Source organism: Oryx dammah, unplaced genomic scaffold (assembly GCF_014754425.2).
Source record: "Oryx dammah isolate SB20612 unplaced genomic scaffold, SCBI_Odam_1.1 HiC_scaffold_5, whole genome shotgun sequence".
Taxonomy (NCBI): domain Eukaryota; kingdom Metazoa; phylum Chordata; class Mammalia; order Artiodactyla; family Bovidae; genus Oryx; species Oryx dammah.
The window spans coordinates 93,245,135-93,258,882 of NW_024070189.1; the positions used below are offsets into that span (position 1 = coordinate 93,245,135).

Consider the following 13,748-nt stretch of genomic DNA (forward strand, 5'->3'; position numbering starts at 1 on the left):
CCAGAGACGGCAGCCCACCAGGCTCCCCCGTCCCTGGGACTCTCCAGGCAAGAACACTGGAGTGGGTTGCCATTTCCTTCTCCAATGCATGAAAGTGAAAAGTGAAAGTGAAGTCGCTCAGGCCTTTCCGACTCTTCGCAACCCCATGGACTGCAGCCTACCAGGCTCCTCTGTCCATGGGATTTTCCAGGCAAGAGTACTGGAGTGGGGTGCCATCACCTTCTCTGGGGGAAGGCCTTACAACTCACCAAATCTGACCTGAAGGTGTCCTTACGTGCATCATGCAGATGAGGCCCATCGAGAGAGAGGAAAATTACTCATTCAAGGCTGCACAGGAAGTCCTAAGTGGAGGGGCCAGATTCTCACTCGGTCCTGGCTTTTCTGTGCTTAAGGCCCCTCTTCAGCAGGCGGGGTGACCATGTCACGTGACCGACGTTCAAACACACACAGGCTCTGGGTCTGCGCATTGGAACTTGGGTGTGTCCACCTGTGTTCTACCGAAGATCTCCAGCGCCTGGTTTGCACTTTTTTTTTGCGAGTTTCTGCACTTTCTCCTAAGGGTCATTTCTCCACCTTGAACTACGCATCGTGCGGAGGGGCCCAGGCTACCCAATACTTGAGCGCACGCAGCACGCTCGTGCACGTGGCTGTCCCCACGGGCCTGGCTCTGGGCGGGGGCGCACTCGGGTAGGACATCTGGGGCGCTCGAGGGCCATACTCACTGGCCAGACTGTGACGAGGGGAAGGTGAACGCAACATTGAAGGGAGTACCAAAAAGCCGAGTAATCACGATAAACAATATTTTAATGCAATATTAAAAAAATAAAAATGAATTTTTCAAAGTCCCACGAAGAACAAACTAGCAAAATATTTTAAACACGGGATCCGACTTGCTGAGTTGGTCAATCTGGGGCGCTCCCGGGCTCTGAGACAGGAGTCCTGGGGCTGTACGGGGCGCTGGGGCTGGGCAGGGATCTGGGGCGCCCCCTCGGCTAGGGCGCGACGGGGCCCTCCAGCGCGGGGCCCAGGATAGGGAGACTGGCGGGCGGGCGGGGCGGCGCCTCCCCCCTGCCCGTCCTCCTTCCACCCCTCTCGGGCCTCTGCCGGGCGCCGAGTCCCTTCCGAGCCCAGATCCGCGCCGCCTTTTCCCGCGGCCCGAACGGGGCCCAGCTGACGGGCCGCGTTGTTTACGGGCCGAGCAGCCCTGGCTCCCGCCGCCTGCCCGCTACCCGCCAGCCCAGGTGCCCGCCCGCCTGTCCGCACGTCCGTTTGTCCGCGCGTCCGAAGATCGGAGCTCCGGAGCGCTCGGGGCCAAGAGCCTAGAGTCAGGGGGGCGCAGCGCGGGGCTCCGGGCCCTAAGATCGTCGGGACGGGGGCGCGGGCCGCGGGGGCCCGGAGTCGGGACCGTCTCCACCCGGCCGCGCTGCCGGATTCGTAGCAGCGGAGGCCGCGCGCCCCTCCCGGGGCCGTATCTAGAGTCCTCCCGGGCGCAGGCTGCGGGACCTTGGGCTGCCCGCGTGGAAGAGAAGGACGCGCGACCCCCAGCGCCTCTGGGGCGGCCGCTTCGGAGTATGCACCCCGCCAGCCAGCGCCTCGCGCTCTGATCCTTCGGCACCCCGCACTCCCGCAGCCATGGGCGCCGGGGGCGGGAGGGGGGCGGCAGCCGTGCTGCTGATGGTGGTCGTCGCCGCGCTGCTGGTGGGCGCCGCTGGCCACCTGTACCCTGGAGAAGGTGAGTCTGGGGGGTCCCGGAGTGGGCGGGAAGCCGCGCGGGTGGGGAGGGGACCCTTTGCCAAAATGGAACCACCCCCCGTTGTGGACGGAGTGCCCCCCTCCGTCGGAGGGCTGGTGGCTCAGACGGTTTCTCCGGCCTCGCGGGGGGCGGGAAGCCGCTGACCTTGGCCTTTGCCCGCCTGGGCTAGCGGTTCCACGACCCGCATGCGGCCCCGGGCTGGAGGAACCTTGCCCTAGTGCCCGCCCCTCCGCGGGCGCCTCTCCCGAGAGCGCTCCTCGAACCCCCGTGTCTGGGCCTCTCTGAGCCCACCACCTGGCTCCAGAGACGGGACACACGTCCTCTCTGGGTCGCCTCCGAGAAGTAGGGTCATCGGACACTCTCGGACAGCCAAATGCCCCGAGCACAGACGGTTTGGAGTGAGAATCGAGGGTGACTGACTGAAGGCAGGGTGGTCCCTTGGGATCCCAGCAGCTTGGTGACGCTCGCCCAGGGGCCGAGGAAGTGTAGAACCCGCCCCTTTCTTTCTGGTATCTAGACCCACGGCTACCCCTGACTTCAGTTCCATGTCGATACTCTGGAATTCTGTTTCCAGATGTCGGAGGCAAGCTCTAGCCCTTGGCAACAGCGCAGCTGTAGTAGCAGTAGTGTTGGCTTTTATGATTATTATAGCTAGTGTCACCAGATGCCTCGGGCTGGCCGGTCTTATCTCTCTGGATCTCTGCCACAGCCCGTGGAGGCTGATACTGTTGTTGGTCCATTTCATAGAGGAGTAGACTGAGGCTCAGGAAGGACACAGAATTCACTTGCCCCAGAATCAGAGCTAGAGAGAAGACAAACCTCTTCTGGCTCTGCCCAGGGCTCTGCCCAGCTGCCCACACCCCAGGAACCCCTGGTAACCTCTCTCCTCTACCCTTTTGCCTGTCGGCTGGGCAGGTCTCTAACCTGTGGTCAGCCCAGCACCTTGCCGGTCTCCCTTCTCATTCTCCCTCGTGAGTGTCCCTGGGCTAGCAGCTCCCTGGTATGGGGAGAGGGGCAAGTCCCAGCATTTTCCTTGGGCTTGACAGCAGGTCTTTCTGGCTGCAGGTCAAGGATGGAAAATCCTTGAAGAGAATATAGCTGGGGTTTCCCACCATGATGGCGGAGGCCCTGCTTTCAAAATATGTGTTGGGTTACTTCTTCAGATTTCTCCATAAAAGGAAATCAGTCCCGATGAGGAAGGGGTCAGGCAGGGAAGGAGCAGAAGTTCCTGAGTTGCCTGTCGGTGAGTGGGGATGCACGAGAAAGCACGTGGGGGCTCTGGAGTTGACAAACCGGGTTTGTGGCGCACCTTTGCCAATTAGGCAACGTCTCCAAGCACCCGAGTGCCTGGTATACAGTGAGTGCTCCTCTAAGCAAGGATAGCAGTGGATTTAGGCTCTCGTTAAAAAAAACCCACAAAAACCCAGACCAGCTGTTAGATCTGTATCCGGCTTTGCACATCCATGCCCATGTGTGTTTGTGTGTGGATACACACCTGTGTATGTATGCAGTTCCTTGCTCCTCTGTTCCTGGTAGCTTTAGTAATTAATGGTGGATTTGTGCCTGGGCTGGCTTTCCTGGTGGCTCAGATGGTAAAGAATCTGCCTGTAGGAACCTGGGTTTGATCCCTGGAGAGGGGAATGGCTATCCACTCCAGTATTCTTGCCGGGAGAATCTCATGGACAGAGGAGCCTGGTGGGCTACAGTCCATGGGGTCCCAAAGAGTCCGATACGACTGATCGACTTTCACTTTCAGGGGTCAGTGGATGGATTTACCACTTTTTGCATGTTTATAGCTTCCATGAGGGAGAGGCTTATGTTTCTCTGTTCACTGCCACAGTTCCAGAGTCTAGAGCAGCCCCTGACACGTAGGAGATGTTTGATAAATTTATTTATTTTGACTGTGCTGGGTCTTCATTGCTGTGCTGGGCTTTTCTCTAGGTGTGAGCATCGAGGCTACTCTCTAATTGCTGTGCGCGGGCTTCTCTTTCTGGTGGCCTCTCTTGTTGTGGAGACCGGGCTCCAGGGCACGCGGCTTCAGTAGCTGTGGCTCGCGTGCTCAATAGTTGTGGCTCCCTGGCCCTAGAGTGCAGGCTCAGCAGCTGTGGCACTCGGGCTTAGCTGCTCTGCAGCACATGTGGTCTTCCCACACCAGAGGTCGAACCCCTGTCCTCAGCATTGGCAGGAGGATTTGTCGCCCTTGGACCACCAGGGAAGTCCTAAATATTTGTTCTAGATTCAACTCCTATCCTTCCTGTTCTCCCAGGAGTCCAAGTCATGGCTCCTTTATTCTCCAGATAAAACCTAACTGACACAAATATAAGCAAAGGCTCCGCAGGCACAATTCTACACACTCGGCATTGATAATCTCGATTAATCCTCACCACAGCCCTCTGAGGTAAGGTTTATCATCCATTTCGAAGGTGAGGAACTTGGATGAGGTGGCAGTGCTGAGATGAGAACTCCGGTTTGTTAATAAAAGGTTTCTTAACAGAAGGTTCTTCTTGGGACTCTGAGCCTCCCCACCCTAACCCCTGTGGTATAAAGGTTAACAAAATACTCTCGAATAAATGACATGTGATGCCCTTCGGAGGTCTGGGGAGGGGCAAGGAACTTTCCAGATCGTTGGTTAATCTCCAGCAGCAAGCAGTGTGCCATTCTGTCTGAGGTGGGGGTGGGGTTGAGGGAGATCAGTGGGATTTTGAAGGACTGAGGACTCTCTCGATGTCACGTGGGATGTGCCAGCCCATTTCATCCCCTCTGTGGAGTCTCTGTGGCTTGGCTGAACTGGGCAGTGGTTTTCCCTCCCATGTCTCCTTGGGTTGACCTACTCTGGCCCGAGATGACCCAGGAGCACTGCAGAGTCAGAGAATGAAGGCCAAGTGGGATTAATTATAGTGGAAACTGAATCTTGGCGGGGGCAGTGAATTGATGAGTTGAGGTGCTAGATGTTGCTTTTGGATCGCCTTACATCTCGAGGGTGGAACCTAGTGTTTCTCTTGTGGGTTCTCTGGTGCACTCCGGGACCCTCAGATCAGAACTTCTGTTCTCTGGGTCAGTTCTCTGAGGTTCTTCCTAGTCTTTGCTTCCCTCCTGGTGACCTGCCTCTCGACCCTGCCCTGCTCATTCATAGAGGTCACTGGGGGCGAGCCTCACCCCGAGGGCCCCCACCTCACTCCACGTCCTCATTGACATCCTTTATTTTTAGGCTAGAATAGACCTCAATTTCCGTGCTCTTGATCTATGAGGTTGGATAGTTCTTGGTTGCAGGGGGCTGTCTTGTGTATCTTAAGATGTTGCTCACTGTCTGCGGTCTCTGACCAGTAGCAACGCCCCTCTCCAAGTCATGACCACTAAAAAGTGTCTCCAGACACCACCAACTGTCCTCTGATTGAGAACCACTGCTTTTGGTGCTGGTGGTAAAGAACCTACCTGCTAATGCAGGGGACACATGAGGTGCGGGTTCAATCCCTGGATCAGGAAGCTCCCCTGGAGGAAGGCATGGCAACCTGCTCCAGTACGCTTGCCTGGGAAATCTCATGGACAGAAGACCCTGCCAAGCTGCAGCCGATGGGGTCATAAAGAGTCAGACACGACTGAAGTGACTTAGTATGCAGGACACTTATGCACTTAGGTCCCCTCCTCTCTCCCCTCTGTTCAGGGATCTCCATCCACCCAGAAGCCTTTTTCTTTTCAGCCTATAAACACTCAATACTCCCCAGGGGCCCCGTACCCACCACCCACCTTTTGCCTTCCTCTGTCAAGCCTCCCCCAACCGCTGATGGGCACTCATCACCCTTGCTCTCTCACCTTTCACCCACTGCTCTGCCCACAGCATCTGGCTTGTGTCTCCGTTGCTTTGCCCATGGTGTTAACAAAAGTCGTTCCTCACCTACCAATGGCAGCCTCACCCCAGCTGACTTCTCTGGGTTTTGCTTCCCCTCTCCTGGTGAGTTTTCACCTGTCCCTGGCTCCTCCCATTCTCTCTCTTCTTTTCCTCTGCTCCTTTTCCAGGCTTATTATCTTGGTCTTCATCGACGGCCATTCCCTACTCTGACTCTCTCTCTTACGCTCACTTGTTAATTTATATGTGGTCAAAGTCTTTAGAACAGGGGTCAAACCCTGCCCGCCCACGCCTGTTTTTGTAAATAAAGTTTTATTGGCATGCCGCCATGCCCGTTGGTTCACGCATCCTCTATCGCTGCTTTTGTGCTCTAAGGGCAGAGTTGAACGGTTGCGATCGCGTGGCTCCCAACAATATTTACACTTGGGCCCTTTCCAGAGAAAGTTTGCCGACTCTGGATTTAGAACAAACTCCTCGAGGATCATTATGACATGCCTCATAGCTTGTGTGGTCCCTGGTTCGACTTTGAATGAATCAAGTTAAATGAAATGCCCAGGAAAAACACTGTGTTTTTCCCTTTACAGAGCAAGCCTTATTAAAGAAACTGATACCGTTTGCTGTGCTGAATGTATGGGTTCTGATGGTGAGAAAATAACAGTGATGTTCCTTCTTTGGGTGTGTGTGTCTGAGAGATCTTTGGGTTTATTTGTTTAAACCGTCTTCTTGGCATTGAATGAGGACTCTGTGCTATCAGCCCTGTTTCTAGTGCCAAGAGAAAGTGGTATCTGCTGGGAGATACCACTTGAGGGGCCTCTTGAGAACCCCTTATGTAAATTTCTATGAAGAACACAGTGGGAGTGACTTGCTTTATGTTTTGCAATTGGATCATATTTATGGTTTTTAAATTAAAATAATGACTGCATTCTCATTGCAAAAAAAAAAAATTGCACAAGTTTACAGGGGGAAAAATAAAAGTTCCCTTTTGTCCCTAAAACCATTGTGTTTCTGTCTTGGGAGATGACTGTGCTACTTTTGGGCTTCCCAGGTGGCCCAGTGGCAAAGAATGCACGTGCCAGTGCAGGAGGCCCAGGTTTGATCCCTGGGTCGGGAAGATGCCCTGGAGAAGGAAATGGCAACCCACTCCAGTATTCTTGCCCAGATAATCCCACGGACAGAGGAGCCCGGCAGGTTCGGTCCCCTGGGGTCCCAAAGAGTCAGACATGACTGAGCTTATACATGCGCACACACATACACAGGCGCGTGTCCTATTCTGGTGTGTATCTTTTTGTTTTAAGTATTTCTTTATTTATTTGGCTGCTTCAGGTCTTAGTTGTGGTGCATGGGCTTCTCTCTAGTGGTGGCATCTGGGCTCTAGAGCCGGGGGTTTCAGTAGTTGTAGCACACGGGCTTAGTTGCCCAGCAGCATGTGGGATCTTAGTTCTCCCAACCAGGGATCAAACCTGTATCCCCTGCATTGGAAGGCAGATTCTTAACCAGTGGACCTCCAGGGACGTCCCTGTTTGGTGTGGATCTTTAAATATTTTTATTATAAAAATGGTGGTACAGTAAATCTGACTTTTTTTTTGGTGTGTACAGTTTTTGCATTTTAATCCCTGCATAGAATTGTGTAACTGTCCCCACAGTTAGGACTCGGAAGTGTCCCATCTACCACCACCCAAGCTCCTGCTGCTGCTGCTGCTTCAGTCGTGTCCGACTCTGTGCGACCCCATAGATAGAGGCCCTTTGTCTCTGGGATTCTCCAGGCAAGAACACTGGAGTGGGTTGCCATTTCCTTCTCCAATGCATGAAAGTGAAAAGCGAAAGTGAAGTCGCTCAGTCGTGCTGGACTTTTAGCGACCCCATGGACTGCAGCCTACCAGGCTCCTCCGTCCATGGGATTTTCTGGCCACCCCTTTATCGTTATGCCATCCCTACCTCAAACCCCTGGCAGCATTTTGCATCCCTGTAGTTTTCGCTAGATTTTTAAAAGTGTCTTAATTCCTGCGACTTCCCTGGTGGTCCAGTGGCTAAGACTCCATATTCCCAATGCAAGGGGCCTGGGTTTGATCCCTGGTCAGGGACTTAAGATCCCACATGCTGTAACCAGACATCCCACAAGCCACAGTTAAGACCCAGGGTAGCCAAATAAACGAATAAATATTTTTAATAAGTATCTTATAATTGGATCAATAGTCTTAAGCTTGAAAACTTCATTACTCATAAAGTGAAGTGAAAGAGAAGTTGTTCAGTCGTGTCCAACTCTTTGCGACCCCGTGGACTGTAGCTCACCAGGCTCCTCTGTCCATGGGATTCTCCAGGCAAGATACTGGAGTGGGTTGCCATTTCCTTCTCCAGGGGATCTTCCCAACCAAGATTCTCATTTTTTCTGGATTCCATATTTGTGAATCCACCTATTTGTGAAATTTATTTGGCTTCCCTGGTGGCTCAGATGGTAAAGAATCCCCCTGCAATGTGGGAGACCTGGGTTCGATCCCAGAATTGGGAACATCCCCTGGAGGAGGGAATGGCAACCACTCCAGTATTCTTGTCTGGAGAATCTCCATGGTTAGAGGAGCCTGGCAGGCTGCAGTCCATAGGGTCGCAAAGAGTCAAACACGACTGAGTGACTAAGCACAGTAAAGCACATTTGTAATTCCAAAATAAATACTCAGAGCTTTAATGGTTATTCCTGGACATGCACCAGGAGGCACAAGTGGCAAAAAATTGGGATCATCTGACAGGCATGTTCCAGCTCAGATCAAACAAGGTGGCATCTTGCATCTCATTGCATCTCTCCTGTTGTGGATTCATGAATCCCCAAGGATTAAGACAAACATCCTTAAAAGTTTTTTTAATTGAAGTATACTTGGTTCACAATGTTGTATTAGTTTCTGGTGTACAGCAAAGTAATTCAGTTCTATATATGTGCACGCTTGTTGGCTAGTCACTCCATCGTGTCCAGCTCTTTGCAACCCCGTGGACTGTAGCCCGCTAGGCTCCTCTGTCCATGGGATTTCCCAGGCCAGAATACTGAAGTGGGTTGCCATTTCCTCCTCCGGGGGATCTTCCTGACCCAGGGATCAAGCCCACATCTCCTGCTTTGGCAGGGGGATTCCTTACCACTGAGCCCCCTGGGAAGCCCTTGAGAGATGAGAGATGGCCGAGAGCCCCGAGCTGTGTTTCAAGGAGCAGGGAGGTCCCCCTGTGTTCTGCTGACCCTGGTGCTGAGCCATTCCCCAGTGGCTGTTGGGGCTTCTAGAAACCTCTTTTGTTTCCAGCGGAGTGAGATTCGTTCTGTGTTGCCCAGTGCAGACTGGATATGAGTTCCAGGTGGAGTTCGAGGCAGATTGATGGGGATTAAAATTTGATGTCAAATCGGAGCCTTTCTTTCAATTCGTTCAGGGGATGGTGTCCTATCAGGTTGAGAGGGTACCTTCTGTTTCGTGTTCAGGAAGAGCAGGCTGTTACCAGGAAGTGCTCGCTTCTCTCCCATGCCTTTGTGAGAAGGTGGAAAACATAGGTACTTTCAAAAAACTGTGTTTATTCAGAGTGTGGGAAAAGGTAGTGGTTGGACACAAAGGGATAAAGAAAGCAGGGCTGCCCCTGTTTTCTGATGGCCTTTCTGTGACTTCTTGTTGCTAATCTGTTTTCAACCATGGATCTGGTTTCCTTGCAGGAGATTAGAAAATGGGTAAATTCTCACCAAGAGGTTTCTTCCTAATTATATCCAGTTACGTGGTATTGAAGACATCTGCTACTTTTTTGTTGTTGTTCTTATAAGACTTCTCTTGGTTTTCTCTTTTAAAACTTTGTTATTTATTTTTGACTTCACTGGGTCTTCATTGTTGCACGTTAGCTACTCTCTAGTTGCAGTGCGCTGGCTTCTCATTGAAGCGGCTTCTCTAGTTGCGGAGCACAGGCTCTAGGGTGTGCAAGCTTCTGCCCAGGTTCAGTAGTTGCTCTACAGCATGTGGGATCATCCCGGACCAGGGATCAAACCTGTGTCCCCTGCATTGGCAGGCTGATTCCAAGAAAAGTCCCAAGACTTCTCTTGGTACTTTTTTCCGGTGTCTTTCGTGGCATGATCTGTATACATGAAGAGGTAGGACTCTTGAAATGGAATAGAAGTCCCTTTTAACCTTGTGGTTTGATGGGTGATGTCCTTGGGGTGGTCTATACAGAGGTATGGAATTGACTGGAGGGATAAGCCTAGCTGTTCTGGAGCTTTCAGAGAAGCTCGTGGAAGATATGGGTGTCGGGGTGACTGTGGGTCTTTGGTTCTCTCTCTGGTTCCCTGATCTTAAATACTGTGCTCTCCAGACCTCCCATACCCCTCCCATCCTTTTTTCCTCTTGGTTTTAGCACATACTGTCATCACTTCTGCCTGCATCCACCCCTCTCTCCAAGCTCCGGGTCTACATCTTCCCAACACCCACTGGATCCACATCCCAGAGCATCCCAAAGGGCCCCACAGGCTCATTGTACCCCAGTCTGAGCCTGTTGTCTTGCCACTGGTTCTGTCTGGCCCTCTCCAGGTTCATCAACAATGGTGCCTCAGCCCCCGGCCGCACACCACCTCCCTGGGGACCGAGTCCGAATTGATGCTGGTTCCTTAGATGACTGTGGTCTTGTGATAACTAAGGACACAGGTGTGGGAATCTTAAGGACCTATGTGTGATGGACTGAATTTTGTCCCTCCCCACAAACTCCCATGCTGAAGTCCCAACCCTCTAACGTCTCAGAATGTGACTGTCTTTGGGGACTGGGTCTTTAAAGAGGCAGTCAAGGTAAAATGAGATAACCAGCGTGGCCTCTAAGCTAAACAGTCATGTGCTCGGCCATGTCCTTCTCTTTGCGGCCCCATGGACTGCGGCCAGCCAGGCTCCTCTGTCCATGGGATTTCCCAGGCAAGAACACTGGAGTGGGTTGCTGTTTCCTCCTACAGGGGATCTTCCTGACCCAGGGAGTGAATCCACATCTCCTGCACTGGCAGGTGGGTTCTTTAGCAGTGAGCCACCTGGGAAGCCCATTTGCTGCTAAGACTGATGTCTTTATAAGAGGAGATTAGGATGCAGACACACCCAGAGGGAAGAGCATGTGGGCCGTCTACAAGCCAAGGAGAGAGGCTTCAGAAAGAAGCAATTCTGCTGACACCTTAATCTTGGACTTCTGGCCTCCAGAATTGGGAGAAAATAAATTCCTCTTGTTTCAGCCACTTGGTCTGTGGTTGTTTGTTAGGGATGGCGCAGTAGACTAATATGCTGGGTTTAAATCCCAGCTCTGTCTCCTTCTGGCCTCGTGACCTTGAGGAGGACATGTTTCTTTCTGAGCCTCAGTTTCTTTCCTCTTTGAGGAAATCTGTCTTGGTGACAGTTTGCCTGTTGCCCAGACCCCAATCTTATGCCTCTCACACCTCAGGGTATTTACTGCCCTTCTGTGTCCAGCCATTTCCAGCAGAATCCATCTCACACACTTTCGTTGTTGTTGTTCAGTTGCCAAGTCGTGTTCAATTCTTTGAGACCCCATGGACTGCAGCTTCCCTGTCCCTCACCATCTCCTGGAGTTCGCCCAAGTTCATGTCCATTGAATCGGTGATGACATCCAACCATCTCATCTCTGTCATCCCCTTTTCCTCCTGCCCTCGATCTTTCCCAGCATCAAGGTCTTTTCCAATGAGTCAACTCTGTGCAAGAGGTGGACAAAGTATTGGAGTTTCAGCTTTAGCATCAGTGCTTCCAGTGTATATTCAGGGTGGACTTCGTTTAGGATTGACTGGTTTGATCTCCTTGCAGTCGAAGAGACTCTCAAGAGTCTTCTCCAGCACCACAATTCAAAAGCATCAATTCTTTGGCACTCAGTCTTCTTTATGGTCCAACTCTCATATCTGTACATGACTACTGGAAAAACCATACTGTTGATGATATAGACCTTTGTCAGCAAAGGGATGTCTCTGCTTTTTAATATGTTATCTAGGCTCTGGCTGAAGTCAGTTTTAAAAGCCAGTCTTAAAAGCAGGCAGGTGGAGACTCATAAGGGTATCTGGCACCTTGGTGTGCCCAAGTTCTAATTTCTGAAGGGAATAAATCTGGGAATTGGTTCCAAGTAGCTTGGAGTGCAGAACTGATAATGTGTATGTGGCTGGATGCTGGTTCTCCTCTTTTCTTCCTACCCTTCATCACATGACTATCATCATTTATAGATGAGGAAACTGAGGCACACAAAGATTAAATATATGACTCAGGATTATACTGTTGGCGGGTGCCTGTGCTGGAGTGGGAGGCCAGGTCTGTTGGGTTTCTCTCTCTCTCTTAAAAAAAAATTATCTATTTATTTTTGGCCGCACCAGCTCTTAGCTGTGCCACACAGGATCTTCCATCTTTGTTGAGGTGCTCAGGATCTTTACTTGCGGCACATGAACTCTCAGTTGCGTGTGTGGGATCTAGTTCCCTGATCGGGGATGGAACCCAGGCCCCCTGGATTGGGAGTGTGGAGTCTTAGCCACTGGACCACTAGGGAAGTTCCCAGATCTGTTGGATTTCTAGTGTGCCCTGAAACTGGTGTGGGTGGTGGCCTGACACCTGAACCCAAGACTTGTTGGCCAGGACTCCTGAATTGTGGAAGAAGCAGTGTTAAGACCGGAAAGAATGCAGAGAGGAACGTGTGGCCCCGGAAGAGGCCACCAGGGAGCATTTGAAGAATGTTTGAAGAATGTACAGGCTTGAAAGCAAAAAGTGTAACTCTTAGCGTTGTAAAGAAGTTTCAGAATCTTCTAGACCTCTCCCTCCCAGATCCTCAGTACTTATTTGCTGTTTTCATGATGAAGAGAAAACCAGGGGAGAGGGGACACTTTCCAAGATGACTCTCGTATCCATCTTCTCTCCAGCTGCAAAATTCATAGATTCTTCTGGCCAAGAGGGGAACTTCAAGACTAGCACTGTCTGCTTTGATGGAAATAGTCTATAGTTGCACTATCCAATATGGTGGCCATTATCCACATGGTGCTCTTGAAATTGTGTCCAGGGCAAATAGACTTTTACTTTAATAGTCTGTACAGTCAAAGCTATGGTTTTTCCGGTGGTGATGTATAGATGTGAGAGTTGGACCATGACGAGGGCTGAGTGCTGAAGAATTGATGCTTTTGAATTGTGGTGCTGGAGAAGACTCTTTAGAGTCCCTTAGACTGCAAGGAGATCAAACCAGTCAATCCTAAAGGAAATCAATCCTGAACATTCACTGGAAAGACTGATGCTGAAGCTCTAGTACTTTGGCCACCTGATGCGAAGAGCCAACTCATCGGAAAAGACCCTGATGCTAGAAAATATTGAAGGCAAAAGAAGGGGGCAACAGAGGAAGAGATAGTTGGATGGCATCACTGACTCAATAGACATGAGTCTGAGAAAATTCAGGGAGATAGTGGAGGACAGGGAAGCCTATTGTGCTGCAGTCCATGGGGTCAAAAAGAGTCGGATGTGACTTAGACTGAACAACAACAAACTTTAATTCATTGAAACGTAAATGTGAAAAAAGGAAACATAAAGTCTTGTTTAACTTTAGTTGATTGAAATGTCAGAAAATCAACACTTGATTCTGTTATTGAACAACTGTTTTTGGGAGGGATACAAAGAACCCTACATTTTCAATGATTCATTTTGTGGAATATGCATATCCTGATTGAATATTTCTGATCAAAATTTAGCATCTAAATTGAGATATGTTGCAAGTGTATAATACACATGGCATTTGGGAGGCATAATGTGAAAAAAAATCTTGCAGTTTTGTTTTTTTAGTATTGCTTATATGCAAGTGAAATTTTTGGATACATTGGATTAAGTATATTTAATTTCAGTGTTTCTTTTTTACTTTTTTAGAGAAAATTTAAAATTCTATCGTGTTTCTATCAGATAAGGCTATTCTAGACCCTACATACCCTGGTGCCCTACAGGGATGAGCTGTAGCTTGCTGTCACTCTTGACCTTCCAATAAAGTAGGCAGAACAGAATAATCGTTATTGCTCTGTTTGTATAGGTTTTAGTCCTGGTGTCACCTCCTCTGGAAAGCCCTCCTCGACTGTCCCAGACTTAGTCAAGTATCTTGTTTTTTTATGACTTCTTCTAGCCTTTGACACTGTCCTTCACGAACTGAGATATCCTC

At 50.6% G+C, this 13,748-nt stretch overlaps 1 protein-coding gene across 4 annotated transcripts in view; it reads left to right on the top strand.

Annotated features, from left to right (window-relative positions):
* Positions 1–1,614: 1,614 nt before the first annotated feature.
* The window catches only part of INSR (insulin receptor), a 144,068-nt gene continuing 131,934 nt past the window's right edge, over positions 1,615–13,748 (top strand). For all 4 annotated transcript variants that reach the window (XM_040240604.1, XM_040240605.1, XM_040240606.1 and 1 more), the window contains exon 1: positions 1,615–1,732. In XM_040240604.1, the coding sequence (XP_040096538.1) occupies positions 1,633–1,732 (100 nt within the window). In that variant the 5' untranslated portion in view covers positions 1,615–1,632. The remainder of the gene's footprint in view (positions 1,733–13,748) is intronic.